The 15534-nt window shown below is 39.4% G+C and overlaps 1 protein-coding gene across 5 annotated transcripts in view; it reads left to right on the plus strand.

Annotated features, from left to right (window-relative positions):
- AFF2 (ALF transcription elongation factor 2) overlaps nt 1-15534 on the plus strand; it is a 422546-nt gene that overhangs the window by 229826 nt on the left and 177186 nt on the right. For 4 of the 5 annotated variants that reach the window (XM_075187324.1, XM_075187326.1, XM_075187329.1 and 1 more), the window contains exon 4: nt 10240-10284. The exons of the other annotated variant lie outside the window; for it this stretch is intronic. In XM_075187324.1, coding sequence (XP_075043425.1) covers nt 10240-10284 — 45 coding nt within the window. The remainder of the gene's footprint in view (nt 1-10239; nt 10285-15534) is intronic. 5 annotated transcript variants of the gene reach the window in all.

Genomic DNA, 15534 nt, shown 5'->3' on the forward strand with positions numbered 1-15534 from the left:
CAATATAAGTACAGTTTACGTACTTTGAGGGCACATAGTGAAAGCACGATTTTTATGGACTATCCTATGTTAAGCACTGCTAACATTCCTGTTTTCTCAACCTTAACATAAAACTAAAAGTTTCTGCTTGACATAACCACTGAGTGCATAAGGCTTTGTGTTTTACTGCTGGGAAGAATTAATTTTTTTTTTTTTTTAATTTTACTGTTTGCTGTGCAAATTTGGTTACTTACATGTCAAAACCATGTTTACATATTGCACCAGGTTCACTGCAGAAGGCAAGTGAGTAAAAAATTTGTAAAAAAAATATATAAAGCATAGAATGCATGGTATGTAATTCATATTTACCTACTTTTGAAGGCAGCTGTCCGTGAGGGGGTCCATAGAAGGGGTGTGGCCACGTGTGGTGTGCCGTTAGGCTCCGCCCCTGACAATCCTATGCTATTTCGGCCAATCGCAGCAGGGGACGGGGCCACGATGCCGCTTTTAGCCCCGCCCCCACCCATCTTCAACAACGGAGACAGCTGGATCCGGGATTTTTGCCTGCTCTCTCAGGGGTCTGGGAGAACTCACAAAAATTTGGGAGTCTCCCGGACATTTCAGGAGAGTAGGCAACTATGATGTAATTGCAGGAATGCACAACCTTGTTAATCCGAGCACCACATTGGGAAAATGTGGTTATTTGAATGGGCTGCAATAAAGCTTAACTTGCATAAAAATGTAAAATACACTGAATGTACTAAAGGAAAGGGGAACCTCTTTCCAGTCATGCCGTATGTATCACCATTGTTAAAAAGTCTCTGTGGGGATAGAATTGTGTGCGGTGCCTCTGTAGTATTTCTGTCCCAGGTTCATCGGCATCTGTGGCAGGAAAAAATATGGCACTTACAACCGCCCTGTTTCTGGTGCAAATGATACGGCTAAAAAACACGTACCTACAAGATGCCCTGAACTTGAATCAGCCACATGTCATCATCATCATCACCATTTATTTATATAGCGCCACTGATTCCGCAGCGCTGTACAGAGAACTCATTCACATCAGTCCCTGCCCCATTGGAGCTTACAGTCTAAATTCCCTAACATACACACACAGACAGACAGACAGACAGACAGAGAGGGAGAGACTAGGGTCAATTTTGATAGCAGCCAATTAACCTACTAGTATGTTTTTGGAGTGTGGGAGGAAACTGGAGCACCCGGAGGAAACCCACGCAAACACAGGGAGAAGATACAAACTCCACACAGATAAGGCCATGGTCGGGAATTGAACTCATGACCCCAGCGCTGTGAGGCAGAAGTGCTAACCACTTGACCATGTGCGTAGGAACACACGCAGCGCTCCCTTACTGTACACTGTCTACATCCACCCACCGATTCCCACCCCCCTTCCGCTCTTCAGGTCGTAGGCAGTTGTATCATTTGTGTTCGGACATGAATTGCATGAAATTTTGTTCATTGGCGCAAATCCTGTTCTGACACATGAGCAAAGCTTTTTCATGCAAGATATGCCACACAAATGAATTTATAAGATGAATCAGGCTCCCTATATCCTTTGAATATCGCGATCCATAATTATTGTCAGGGCTGGACTGAGTCTGAAAAGCAAGCATGGCACACAAATGACACCAGGGGGTAAATGTATGAAGGTCCGATTTTGCCAGCGTGATAAAATCGCGGCAAATCGCCGGTGTTAACCCGCGATTTTAGTCCCAAACTCATCAAATGTATGAAGCTGCGATTTTTACCCTGATCTTCAAAAGCGCTGGTCATCTCCGGCGATTTGCAGCGATTTCAAACACTCCCGTGTTTGGCAAACACTACATTGTTTGGCAAACTCTCCTGTGTTGTAGCAGCGAGCTGTATACACATCACTGTTACACTGGCTGTCATACTCCGGCAGCTGTAAAAACTGTTAAGAATAGATAAAAGTTTTTTTTAAAAAAAAGCGTGGGGTCCCCCCTCTATTCATGCTTAACCCTAGTGCCTCTGCCATAATGACTAACCAACCCCAGACTGTTCAGCGCTGGGCTGGATTCCCGAGGGAGTGCGGTCTGCCGAAAAAAAGGAGCGGATCCCCCCCTTGGGACACCCAGCCCAGTGCTGATAGCACTAGGGCTCTTCCTACACCCCTGGGCGATGGGTGTAGGGTAATAATGGCGCATATATGGTTAAAAAAACAGACGCCATTTTGTTTTGTGGAACTACAAGTCCCAGCCAGGTTGCCCAAAATATTGTGGCCATGCTGCTACTTGTATAACTACAAGCATACCCATGGAATCCAGGGCATGTTGGCACTTGGAGAACCACAAGTGCCAACATACCCTGACACCCAGGGCTGGCTGGGACCTGTAGTTCCACAAAAGAAAATGTTTACAAAACCACCACACCCTCATTAAAACCACTAGGATTTATTAAAAATAATAAACCCACAATAAACACAGTAAACACCCTCATTTACACTATATTTTTTTATTAAAAATAATAAATTCCCTGATACTCACCAATGAAGTTTTCACTTTTTTTGTCAGCAGCTTTCAATCCAAAATGGCCTGTAAATCAAGTCCAAAATAAATTTGTACTTCTAAATGTCCTGGCTTGTAATCTGTTCAATTCTTCACCCAGGAGGGGCTCATATCGCTGATTTTGCAAAATCGCACCTTGATACATTTACCCCCAGGGGTTATATTTACTAAACCGCGGGTTTGAAACAGTGGAGATGTTGCCTATAGCAACCAATCAGATTCTAGCTATCATTTATTTAGTACATTCTACAAAATGACAGATAGAATCTGATTGGTTGCTATAGGCAACATCTCCACTTTTTTAAACCCGCAGTAAATATACCCCCAGGTCACATTTGCCTGCCTGAAGTAAAAGTTTTTTTTTTTTAAGTGAACATCAATATAGGGGGAAGGACATAATCTGTTATCATTACCTGATTTTTAATAATAATTACGGCTGTGTTGTTGCCAGTGTTTTTCTGTAGACTGATCTTTCGTTCTTCACAAAAAAATAGATTGCACAAAAAAATATAGGGGGGAATGCAATTCCTAGCAATGAGCAGACGGACATCACCATAATGTCTGGCTGTGCTAATTATTGGGTACTGCGGTAGCGGAACATCACGGATTTTGCTGGGCACTTTGACATGACTGTCCTTGAAGGCACTCTGCAGCACAGTATCTGATAGTGCCCACAATATTATCACATTTTCACCCCCAGATTCTGTCTATTAATATCCTACAGTTCTCAGTGTCCAGTACTGACAAGCAGAATAAATAACATTATTTCAAATTGCTCTCAGCACTCCTCCCAATACTATAGTCTTTATTACTCTGCATTACCCAGAATTTTATACCTAGTAATGCCAAATGTTACTCTGCAGTGCCAACAAAACGAGTCCCAGTAATGCATTGACCAGCAGTGACAAAACGCTTGTTCCCAGTAGTGACCAGCAGTGTTTAGAATATTATACTCATTAGTTCCCAGCCTTGCCCAGAAAAAGTGTGTTTAATTTAATTAATTTAATACCGTTTAGTGACCAGAATATTATTATTGTATAATGCTTATTAAAAAAAATTCAATCCCACACATTACAATAATGGTGTAAAGTGAAAATCAAATAAACCAACCATATAGCATCAGTGAAGCAATTGATAAAAAAAAATACTTTACATTCGCAGTTGTATTTTAAAACCGTAATAACCAACTAACCATAACCAGTTTTTGATCATTAGACCATGGTGTTTTAAGTAGTTTAATTTGATTTCTCATTCGCCAATAGATTTAGCTCCATCTGAGAAGCGCACTTAATTAATAAAGCTTTGAAAGGCAAAACATAGCTACTTTCAACAATCGTTTCTATTCAGCAATGAGATACTTTAAGACTTAAAAGAATGTACTTCTAAGCTCTCCTTTGATTTAATTAAATAAAATAACTAGACTTGAAACAACTGTCCTCTACTTGGCAAATTAGCGTTCATTTACAAAGTATGTGGGAGTTTATTAAAACTTTTAACTACTAACATACCTCCCAAACAGGACCAGTGCTGGGCTCTCTAGCGCCCCACCCCCCCCACTGCCCTTCACTGCACATGCACCAGGGAAGCCCTTCACTGTGCATGTGCCGATAATATATTTTTTCTGATACCCGCTCTATTTATTGTGGGGACTCAGAACAAGTGGGACATCACCCGCGGATGACCAAGAGGAGGTCACCCGTGGGCGGCTTGGTATGTGCAGCATCCTACTTCCGTGCTTACCCGCCTTACCGTGTTCCACCAACCCTGCTCCCAAATCTATACCATACTTTACCTTATTCTGTTTTACCATACTTTAACCTAGTCTGTTTTACACCCATGTGCAGTGGTGACATTTTCCTCCTCTACACATGTTAAAAAGGAAAAGAAGACAGTTGGATGTAATTTTTTTTATGTATTTATTTCACTTTACTGTAACAAATTCCCAAACACTGAAGTTTCCTATACATGCTACAATTTGGAAAGCCAATTGGGCCATTTTAGACATTGTTGATCGCAAATTGTGGAAAGTGGTGGCCAATAAAATTTGCCAACCCCTATGAAAATTTGATCAGGAGCTTTCAGTTGTTGATGGGGCCTGGAAGAAATGTGATTGAATAATGACTCTCACTGTGAATTTCGAGGGGGCTCCTGGATTTCAGGGGTACCCCCGGACTACAGTGAGAGTAGGCACTCTCTGGCATCCCAGTGGAGCTTAATGATTCAATTTGTGTCACTAGGCCCTCCCCACCGCTATGTGATGCTGTGAAATTTGGCATTACATAGAGTTGGTGGGACCACACAATGGCACTTGCTATCTGTCCTCCCCTCCGAGAGATTGTAAGGGGAGGTAATATTGTAAGGGTAGGTAAGAGTTGGTAAGTATGCTGTGTATGTCATCATCATCAGGCCTAGTTTTGTCCAGTGGCTGGATCTGACTGATTTATCTGGGAAGCATCATCCTGAGCTCCTTTAAATTATACTTGCCAACTTTTTGTAGCACAATTATAAAAATAATAAAGTGAAAATGAACCTTAATTCTAAATATAGTGTATTTTATTTTTTTATGTAACTTTTTCAGCTGTAATTCTTTTCTTAGCTTACACTTGTGGCAATATGGTAAAAAAAAAAATACTTTGTGTGTTTCCAGTCAACTGGGAAGCAGCAATTCCTCACGGGGCCAAGCAGTGTAAGATTAAACTATACAGTATTTGTCAGTACATTGCGTCAGTGTATTTTCCAGAGGTTTCTTGGTTGTCAGTAATCCAGGACATTCTTTTGGGAACCACTATTTTTGGATCCCAGGACAATGGCAAACTACTACTTGTATTCCCAGAACAATGGCACTCTGACACTTTTGGGTCATAGCTAATATAAAGGTTGAGCACCACTGGTATATAGCCATCAGACCAGACAGGTTAATGTGTATTAAAATTTATAATGATGAATTTACAATACAATATTATTTTATTGAGCTGTCACCCAGCAATAACAGTGTGCTACACATTTATCCCAGAATCTGGCTGCCTGATGGCATATTACTACATAGGAGTATGGGATCATATATAGTATTGCTTTTACTATACTGTACATATTATTTACATTTTTTTTGCTGTATTAAAAAAGTATGTCATTTTTCAAAGTGCGCAGTATTCCTCTATGATGCAATATGTACTTGTTTTTTTTGGTTTGTTTTTTTTGCCAAACCGTACATGTCAAGTTTATTGTTTTTTAGGATTAAGTTTACTATGAGGTTTCATTTTTGCTGTTATATAATGCAAACATAAAATGTCGGTGGCACTTTGTGCAACATAAAGCATTAACAAATTAACAAATTAATTTTGCGGTATGTAGTACATAATGTATGATCTTTGCTCTGATGGCTTGTTCATTCAGCTGTAAATTAAAATGTTAGTAAGTTATTCTCACCGATCTCGCCGAATAGTTGTAGGAAAAATAGAATAAACATTGTTTCTTTATTAGTTTTTATCAGCTGTTGTCCTCAAAGGCCTGTTTTAGAAGGGCGTGTAAGTTCATTTGCGTTTTGCGCAAATTAAAGATGGAAAATTGATGCACTGCACATTCTTCTGTATTTAGAGCATACTTGCCAACCTTTGAAACCTGAATTCCGGGAGATCCCGGGCAGGGGGCGTGGTTGGAGGGCGGGCTGGGGCGGAACAGGTCAATCGTGTAATTTTGTCCAAAATAACGCGAATCACTGCAAATCGCGTAATTTTGAACAGTAAGTTGCAGTATGTGGGGTACTTGCTGGCTCTCCCGGGAGTCCGGGAGACCTACCCAGATATCGGGAGTTTCCCGGACATTCCTGGAGAGTTGGCAAGTATGATTTAGAGTTGCACATGCATCTGTATTTAGAGCTGCACATGCATCTGTATTTAGAGCTGCACATGCATCTGTATTTAGAGCTGCGCATGCGTCTGCATATAGAGCTGCATGTGTCTTGCATTTATGGTCCCATGCCCTTGGAGAAGTGGATCAGAGGTGTTAATGTCCAAGTGCAGTATAGTATGGGCATGCACATGCATTTTAAGCATGTCCCTTTGAGATGTATCTTAATTTGATTTACATTGATCTGGAAATACGTTATCTATGAGATGTACATTTTTCACCCACATAAAGCATGTGTAAGTTTGGAGTTGATGATGATGATTGTTGCATGGATGCATCTATATGCCACGTTTCGGGTTTCTAGAATCTTGCGATGTGTGAACTCAGAATACACATGTGGAGCTGCAGTGTTCTTTGCTTTGCTCATGTACAAACACAGCATCTTTACATTGGACTCTAAATCAGACCCCAAATGTTTACTTTGAAGTCACTCTGAACTTTTGCTGATTAGATAATTCTGATCTGTATAGAGATTTATAGTATATACTGTCCTGGATTTAATATGAGTCAAATGTTGGACAAGATTCAAAAGTCAGGTACATCTACATGGTATAATATGTTTTAAAACAATCAATTAGTCCTGCTGTGCCGCAAAGCCAGAACTTTGTCCCATCTGCGTTTACACTTGGGATATATGTCCCTCGTCATGTTGCTCTGCAATGCAGAGTAGCATAAAAGGGGAAGCTGCACATAGTAAGCAGTGGTGCACAAGGCATTTCAAAGAATGATGGAGGGGCTGAAATCAGAATAATGCGTGTTAAGTGCTAGAAACACCTGCGATTGGTCCCGCCTTCTCTGGCTGCAGCATACTGTCATCATCAACATCATTTTATATAGCGCCAGCAGATTCCGTAGCGCTTTACAATTGGGAACAAACAGTAATAAAAGTTTATGAATATTTTAGGTTCATGTGGTTAAAATTGAGGGCTAGAGGGGCAACATTTTTGTTACTCGCCCCAGGTACTAAAATTATAAGTTACGGCTCTGGTAACAGGCATAGGAGTTCCACTTCTATTTTAGGTACAAATTAAACACTGCCCCTTACTGCCATCCAAGGTTTTTATTTGCGGGGTCTTGCACTAAAAACAGTGTTCTGGGGATGATCTCAAGCCCAGGGAAAAAGGACACTTTACATATTTGATGTTACAGTAATTATTAGTATTTTTTCAAGTACATTCTTATATTTCTGTCAAGATTAACATTTTAGTACAATATACATGCAGGAACCAAGAAAATGTCCTACACACTTTGTCTAACGCTAACCACAAACACAGTATTATTAGCAAACCGGCCCCATGTCTCGCCAAAATGATCGGCATGCCAAAGAATGATCAATTACAATTGAACAGATCATATTTGGCCACGGCCAGGGAATGATACCTTTTAACCCAGAAGACACTTTTTTGACATGAAACACATTCAGTATTCAAAGATCGCATCGTGTTTCTTTTGGCTGCCAAACGCAGTAAAATAGTTATAGGGTCACAAATCCTACAAGCACAAATCCCGGCAAGGGACCAGCACCAGTTTTAATATACAGTATCTTACATTTATTATAATATAAGGGAGTTAGATTAAATTGATACTCAGAGTTGCACAGAAATAAAAGATATATATATCCTCATGGTCATACAGTACAACAACAAACAATACATCAAAAAGCATAATCTGCTATAGTTGCATAACTAATAACTACCACCAGATACAATAGTATAATTAAGCTGTCAGATAGAGGTAACTGCAGTTGTTTAAATAAATACCACCAAGTATGATGATGATGAAATATGTTGCCAGGCAGAGGTGACCGTTGCTGCCTATATAATAAGCATGAGTCAGTGTGTCTATCTACATACTTACCTGGAGGGAAAGGACAAGTGCGTGGAGCGACTACGCAATATGCTTCATCATGCAAGATTGAAGGAATGCGTTATGTGTTATTTTGTTAACACCATCGTTTGTCCAGAGTTTGTCTTAACATTAGTCAAGCACACACTACTGCATTTTAGCACAGAGATGCAATAAAGTGCAGGTTACTCAGCACTTACACCTAGTACAGACAAACATGGACAGTAAAGTGCACTTCAAGGGAGTTCTCACAGGGAAGGCAAGGACATAGCTCTGAAATGTGTTCTCTTTGGAGGTTTATTCATGGATAGACATCAGAGGCTATATTTACAAAACGGTGGATTTGAAAAAGTGGAGATGTTGCCTATAGCACCCAATCAGATGCTAGCTGTCATTTTGTAGTATGTACTAAATAAATAACTAGATTCTAATTGGTTGCTATAGGCAACATCTCCACTTTTTCAAACTTGTAGTTTAGTAAATATACCCCTACATCTACTCTTCTGGAATCATCCTCATTACATACTACTAAACTGTCTGTGTGTGCGTGTATATGTATGTAGGTTTGTATGTATGCGCGTGTGTGTGTGTATGTATGTGTGTGTATATATATATATATATATATATATATATATATATATATATATATATATATATATATATATATATATATATATATATATATATATATAAACAAATACAATAGATAGTACAGCGCGTAACTCTGAGAAGATAAACAAGTTCCAATTCAAATATTGTCCTTTGGAAGAAGTGGATATCCTATGTTCAGGGGGCTGCCAAAGTTCCCACAAAGCCAGTTGGTGGACTGGAATAATCTAAAACAAAATAAGTAGGAGGGGGCGCCACATAGTATAATACTGTATTCAACAATACAGATAGGTGTACCGCAAGCCAGAATTTAAATCACCAAGTGGGCATAGGCACTCAGGTATTAGAAGTGAATCAGTAAGGATAAAAACACACAGAGGAGGAAATATTTCCAAGATCACCAACACCATACCAATATGCGTACCAGATAAAAGAACTTTAAAGCTTATCTGTAGGTATAGTCGGTCCCTTCATAGATAGAGTAGCTTTGATTCCCCTTCAAGTTGGTGGAGTGTTATTCTCAACACTTACAGGAGCATGAACAGACACTTCAAATATCCTCAGTGGTAGCCACATTTATATAGAGGAAAAAAGGGGGAAGACTCTCATAGTGTAATACCATATGGTTACACATTTATTGCAGAGTAAAATACAGATGTACACTTACATTAAAAAATTAAGATATATGCTTATCTGGGTATCTTTGAGCTGGAACAGGACAGCAGGATTCAGTAACTATCACGCTACCACATTGCCAAAGATCCAGGTATATATATATCATCATCATCATCATCAGGTATTTATATGGCGCTACTAGTTCCACAGCGCTGTACAGAGAACTCCCTCACATCAGTCCCTGCCCCATTGGAACTTAGTCGAAATTCCCTAACATAGACAGACAGACAGACAGAGAGAGAGAGACTAGGGTCAATTGGATAGCAGCCAATTGACTTACTGGTATGTTTTTGTAATGTGGGAGGAAACCGGAGCACGCGGAGGAAACCGGAGCACACGGAGGATACCCACGTGTGTGTGTATGTATGTATGTGTATATATATTTATTTATTTATTTAGAAGTGATGGTATGGAATATGTAAGTGAATGGGGTGTTATAGTTGTACAATGAAGGCGGTAGGAGAAGTGGCGGTATGGCATATCACCGTTTACACCCCCACTTCAACCACTGAATATATGCAATTATTATTTTCCTGTGAGAAGAATGCTGATGTATATTTGTTACAAGATAAGATGCTGAGCTACAGTTCTACCCTTTTTTTCATTATTTTGAATACATTTATAGCCCACCCTTTTATAATATTATTAATAATAGTAATAATGATATTTATTTACACAGGTTGGTCTTCCAAATGATCCCAGTTGCGTGGAAGAAATCTTACGGGTGAGTATAAACGTTTGTCATGGTTCATTACTGTGCGAAGGTCACATGAAAGCTCTCTTTAATTGTGGGAAAGATACAGGTCTGATTATTTACAGTGTTTATAGGGTTTTTTTATTAGTACATAAAAAATGGCTGAAAAAATGTCAACAATATAGCAGTATTTCAGTACTTGTAATATATCTCAGAATTAAATACCGTATATCAGGAGCAACTGACTTTAGCTTGAATAATTGTTTCTATCTCTGTATTCCTACTTGCTGCTTCAAGGTTTCCTGTCAGACTGTGGCGTCAAACAGGAACACACTTTCCTGAGCAATGGGATTTTGTCAATAAAATAAAACCTGTATTGTATGTCTAGAACAAGTTTCTGCTTAAAGCACTTTCTCTGTTTCTTTCATGCACATTGAAAGCTGCCACAGACAAGCACACATTTTCCTGTACTTTGAGCTTATGCATTTACATCTTTTACAAGCAAATCAGCAGGGCACACAGGTTACCATACAGCGATACAAACTTCATAAATTGCTGACTAACACTATAATCACAGGGTGAATGGGTTAAAGTGAGTTTAGAAGGCATGGGGAGCCTGTGAATATTGAGTCCATAAAGAATGAATTGCATGCACAAGTGAAGGTCATGCACTATAGTCTACAGCGCTACGGCTTCTGAAAATGTCTTATTCTACAGCATAGCCGAATTTTGGGAAGTCCTCCCACTCAACCGGCAGAACATGCCACTTTTCCTGATCCCACATCCTTTTTTTCAAAGAGACCAAACGGGGCCTTGATGACGTGATATATGTCATCAGGCCTCTCCAGGCGGATCCCAACAACATGATTTGGTCATCACTGCCCACCCCCCCAAAACAAGACCTGAGACCGTGGGAACATTAATCGCGTCTTCACGCCTCCCACACTTGTCCTTTGGACCTACCCTCTGGGATCTTTTGGAGGGGAGGTCCCCAATAGTAGTTGGATATATACAGTCATGACATCAAAAGTAGACTTGTACTCAGCCTCTTATATTTTATAATAAAAGTGGTTTAGTAGGTGGAGTTTGGACAACACTTCAAAACTGAGCACTTTATGCACCACCACTTGCTGTACAGCATCCATAAAGTCAAACACCAGCATCATCACTGTATAGCCAACCTGAAGTAGCTGTCAGAAGTGATTGTCCTCCTCTTTTTCGTGAACCCTGTTCTCCAAAATATAGATGTAGGTAATTTGCCATTTTTTAAAAGTTTTATTATTTTACATCACTCCTTCCCAACTTGCTAGACCACAGGATTCCTGTGCCTGGGATCCTGTAATTCCTCCAAAACATCCCCCCCCCCCTCATGGCGCCAGTAACCAATAGTAGCTCAGCAACAATCCGCTAATCAGCTGTAGCTTTACATTTGCACTGAGAGCTGTATTGAAACTTCAGCTCTGACCACTATTGACTCTGGTAGGGGTGAGTTTATTGGTAAATGAATTGTCCCTTTGCTTCTATCAGGCAGGACATCTTTAAGTCTTTGAGAAGAAGGGGCAGACACCTTAAAATGTTTCTGCAGTGACATAACTCCAAGTCACCACAACGGAAATAATTGTATATTTCACTCTTACTGTGCTAATATTATGACTGTGTGATTCCATATGTATATTTAATTGTATACTTTTTTATTGGTGTTCTGATTTTAACTCGCACACTGAATGGAGCCCTCTGAGTTATTATGTATGATAGATAGATTTATGATGTATGTATTTCAGTTAGGAATATTCTATGAATTGGAGAAGGCAGAAAGTGGAATTATAATTATAATAGAAGTTTTATCTATAGTTTAGCGCCACAAACTCCAAATTGGTTGGAAATTAGTGACAGCTGATTAAAATTAGTGCAAAATTAGCTTGCGTATTATCGAATTCTCTCAACAATTTTATAAAACAGACAATAATAAACACCAAAAAAGCACAAACAGAATAAATCATTTTGAATGTATAAATAAAGTTTAGTAAAATATTGTGTTAATTTTATACAACATTAATATTTGACTGTATTTTAATCCACCTTAAGCCTCCTCCACTTTATAGATTTGTCTGCTGTGTGACACATATGAAACCATTGAATAGCAACACATGAATTTTGTCTTTTGTCTACAACTTTCAATTTGTACACACTCTGTATATGTATTGGGCTAAATTCATATCTGTAAACATTCCTAATTTAAAATTTGGGATTATTTAGATCACATACGATCCACTAAAGTTACACCCCGAACCACTTAAATCAGAGGTACTCAAACCCTGTCCTCAAGAGCTACAAACAGGTCATGTTTTATGCATACTTGCCAACATTTTTTTTTCTTTTTCCGGGAGATGCCGGCTGGGACGTGGGCGTGCAGGGGGCGGGGCTGCGAAATCGCGTCATTTTGGCCCGCCCCCGTGACGGAATGACGCAAATCGCGTCATTTTACAGTGGGGGCGGGGCTAATCGCCGCGATTCCGGGTGAATCGCGGCGTTTAAACTAAATTTTTCCCCCTTCCTATCAGGGAGATTGCCACACTCGTCCGGGAGACTCTCGCAAAATGCGGGAGTCTCCCGGACAATCCGGGAGAGTTGGCAAGTATGGTTTTATGTAGAAAGAGGTGGGATAATTACTGACCCAGAAAAATAGATTAACTCACCTGTACATGAAATCTTGAAATCATGAACTGTTGGTAGCTCATGAGGACTGAGTTTGAGCACCTCTGACTTAAATAATGCCCACCTCCTGGTTAGGTAATTGAATTTTTGGACTGTCTTGCAAAAATTGGTTTTGTTGGGAGGAACTGTGTCTGTTTTTATCTGGAGAGATTGCTTATATTTTTTATTGCATTTTGCACTAGTTTATCCAGAGTGTATGAAAACATTTTCAGTTTCTCTATGCATAGTCTTTTCACAGGGACTTCATTTTCTTTTTATTTTAATGCTCTTATACATTTGCCTTTAAGGGGGGTATTCAATTGACGGCGGGATCGCCGAAAATCCCGCGCTCAAAGAATATTACCGTTAATACGGTAATCCTGCGCGTAAATACCGTTAATACGGTAATTTACTCGCTGGATTTCAGCTCGCAGCTCAGGGAGTAATTACCGTATTAACGGTAATATTCTTTGAGCGCGGGATTTTCGGCGATCCCGCCGTCAATTGAATACCCCCCTAAGAATGTTAAACATTATTTAGATCACAATACTAGTTAGTGGGTAGCAATTTTTTGTATTTCTTTCTTAGATTTGCTGTGGCTAGCAGTGAACAGACATATCTAATATACAACTGCAACTAGCTTGTATTTTGGTTTTGTAATGGAATAGTTTTATCATTTCGCATATTATATATTATTCTCCATTTTGCATTGTTTCATTTGTATTCAGTAAAATATTGTAAATTATTTATCAACCAAATATTAGTTTCAGTAACCAAACAATGGAGTACACGTGAACTACTTACCCAAAGGCTCTTAATGCCAGGTGGCTCCATAGTTTTCAGAAGCTAAGCCGGGGAAAGAGGTACCACCGCCAAGTTAGGGACTACAGGAAAGCTCTGCAGGCAGCCTCACAAGCCAGGATGATTAAGAATGAAAAAGTATTTTCAGAGAAGCAAGGTGAACACGTGCCTCGTGTCTTTGGCCAGTTAAAGCAGGAATCCCATGAAAAAACTAGGTGTATTTTTTAAAATAAATTACTGTGTCAAGCAGAACAAGCTTGGTTTGTTTCTTCAGGTTGCTATTAATAATTTATAATTCTGCACCTTTTCCACAGTGTCATATGACTACTATGGCAACCACAGTCACATGGCACATGATATAGTGAGCAGAGAGACTTTGAAACACCCCTCTTGAGCTCTGTCTGTACTGTAAACCCTCTCCTTCTCCCCATCTGCCTTCACATGACATGCTGAGATCTGTGAGCCTTGAGTGTGCCTGGCAACCATACTTGTCTGCCCTCCCGAGATATTTTGAAAAGGGTGTTATGATTTCTTGGAAGACAGCTAAGAAAAATAACTAGCAGATGCATGCTTAAAAGGTACTTAGCTTGCTATTTAAAGAAAAAAACCTCCTATGCGGGATTGGTGCTTTAAATGGACCTGACAGCAGAGTGAATTTTTGTCATCATAGTGACCTGGCCAGTATTCTTCCAAGCTTGCTGTAAGCTACATTTCACTTAAATTAAATCTTCAGGCATCATCTCATTTTCATTGTGATGCATTGACAGTGAGGTTTAGTGGCTGGTTATTTAAAGTATATGACATGTAGCTATTGTTCAGTATTCTATAAAGTTACCTTTTCTGTTAATATGTAACCTTGTATTCAGTGAAAACAGATATTCTTAAATCGACTTTTTAAGTTTAAAATTACTATCTGCTTTTGTTTCTTGTATTTGTTTGATTTAACCTTGAAGCACCTTATCTAGGATACTAAAATATAATTAAAAAAACACCCTCTTTGGCCAACTGTATTTGCACTGTTTTTAGATTGTACAATGCAATGTAAAAACCTAATTACCCATCAATTTAATTGTGAACTTCCCGATTTCAGTGGGACAGTCCTTATTTTAGGGCTTTGTCCCGCTGTCCTGCCCGGGGACTTTTTTCTCCTGAGGGTGGTGGTGTTGGGGGATGGAAGATTTCTAATGGCCAGCTTAGTGCTTTACAGTGTTAGGCAGCCTCTGTGGGTGTTGCAACGCCCTTTCCTGTCATGGTCACGCCCCCCTGTACAGCTGCGTGGGACCAGTAAGATTGCAATTTTCTGGGAAAATTAAAAACTACTCCAAACTCAAAAATATTATACTTGAAAGGCACCAGGGAATTTGCTGGCTCTATATAAATAAATGTTGATGATTAATGTTGATTATAGTTATGCTGGGATAATTGCCTTTTTCCCAATTTCAATTTATGTATATTTGGAAACCTCGGCTTCTAGACAGTAGCGTAGTTAAATACTCTTGAATTTCATGGAAATTTGTGGTTGAGCCTTTCTCAGCTTCCCTAGCCATACCAGAAACACTAAGAGATATATTTATCAAGCTTCTAGTTTCTTGCCTGTTTGAAAAGTGGAGATGTTGCCTATAGCAACCAGTCATATTCTAGCTATCATTTTGTAGAATGTACTAAATAAATAACTAGAATCTCATTGGTTGCTATAGGCAACATCTCCACTTTTCAAACAGGCAAGAAACTCGCAGCTTGATAAATATACCCCTAAGTTGTTGTTGTTTGTTTAATTTATTGAAT

The sequence above is a fragment of the Mixophyes fleayi genome, chromosome 9 (assembly GCF_038048845.1).
Source record: "Mixophyes fleayi isolate aMixFle1 chromosome 9, aMixFle1.hap1, whole genome shotgun sequence".
Taxonomy (NCBI): domain Eukaryota; kingdom Metazoa; phylum Chordata; class Amphibia; order Anura; family Limnodynastidae; genus Mixophyes; species Mixophyes fleayi.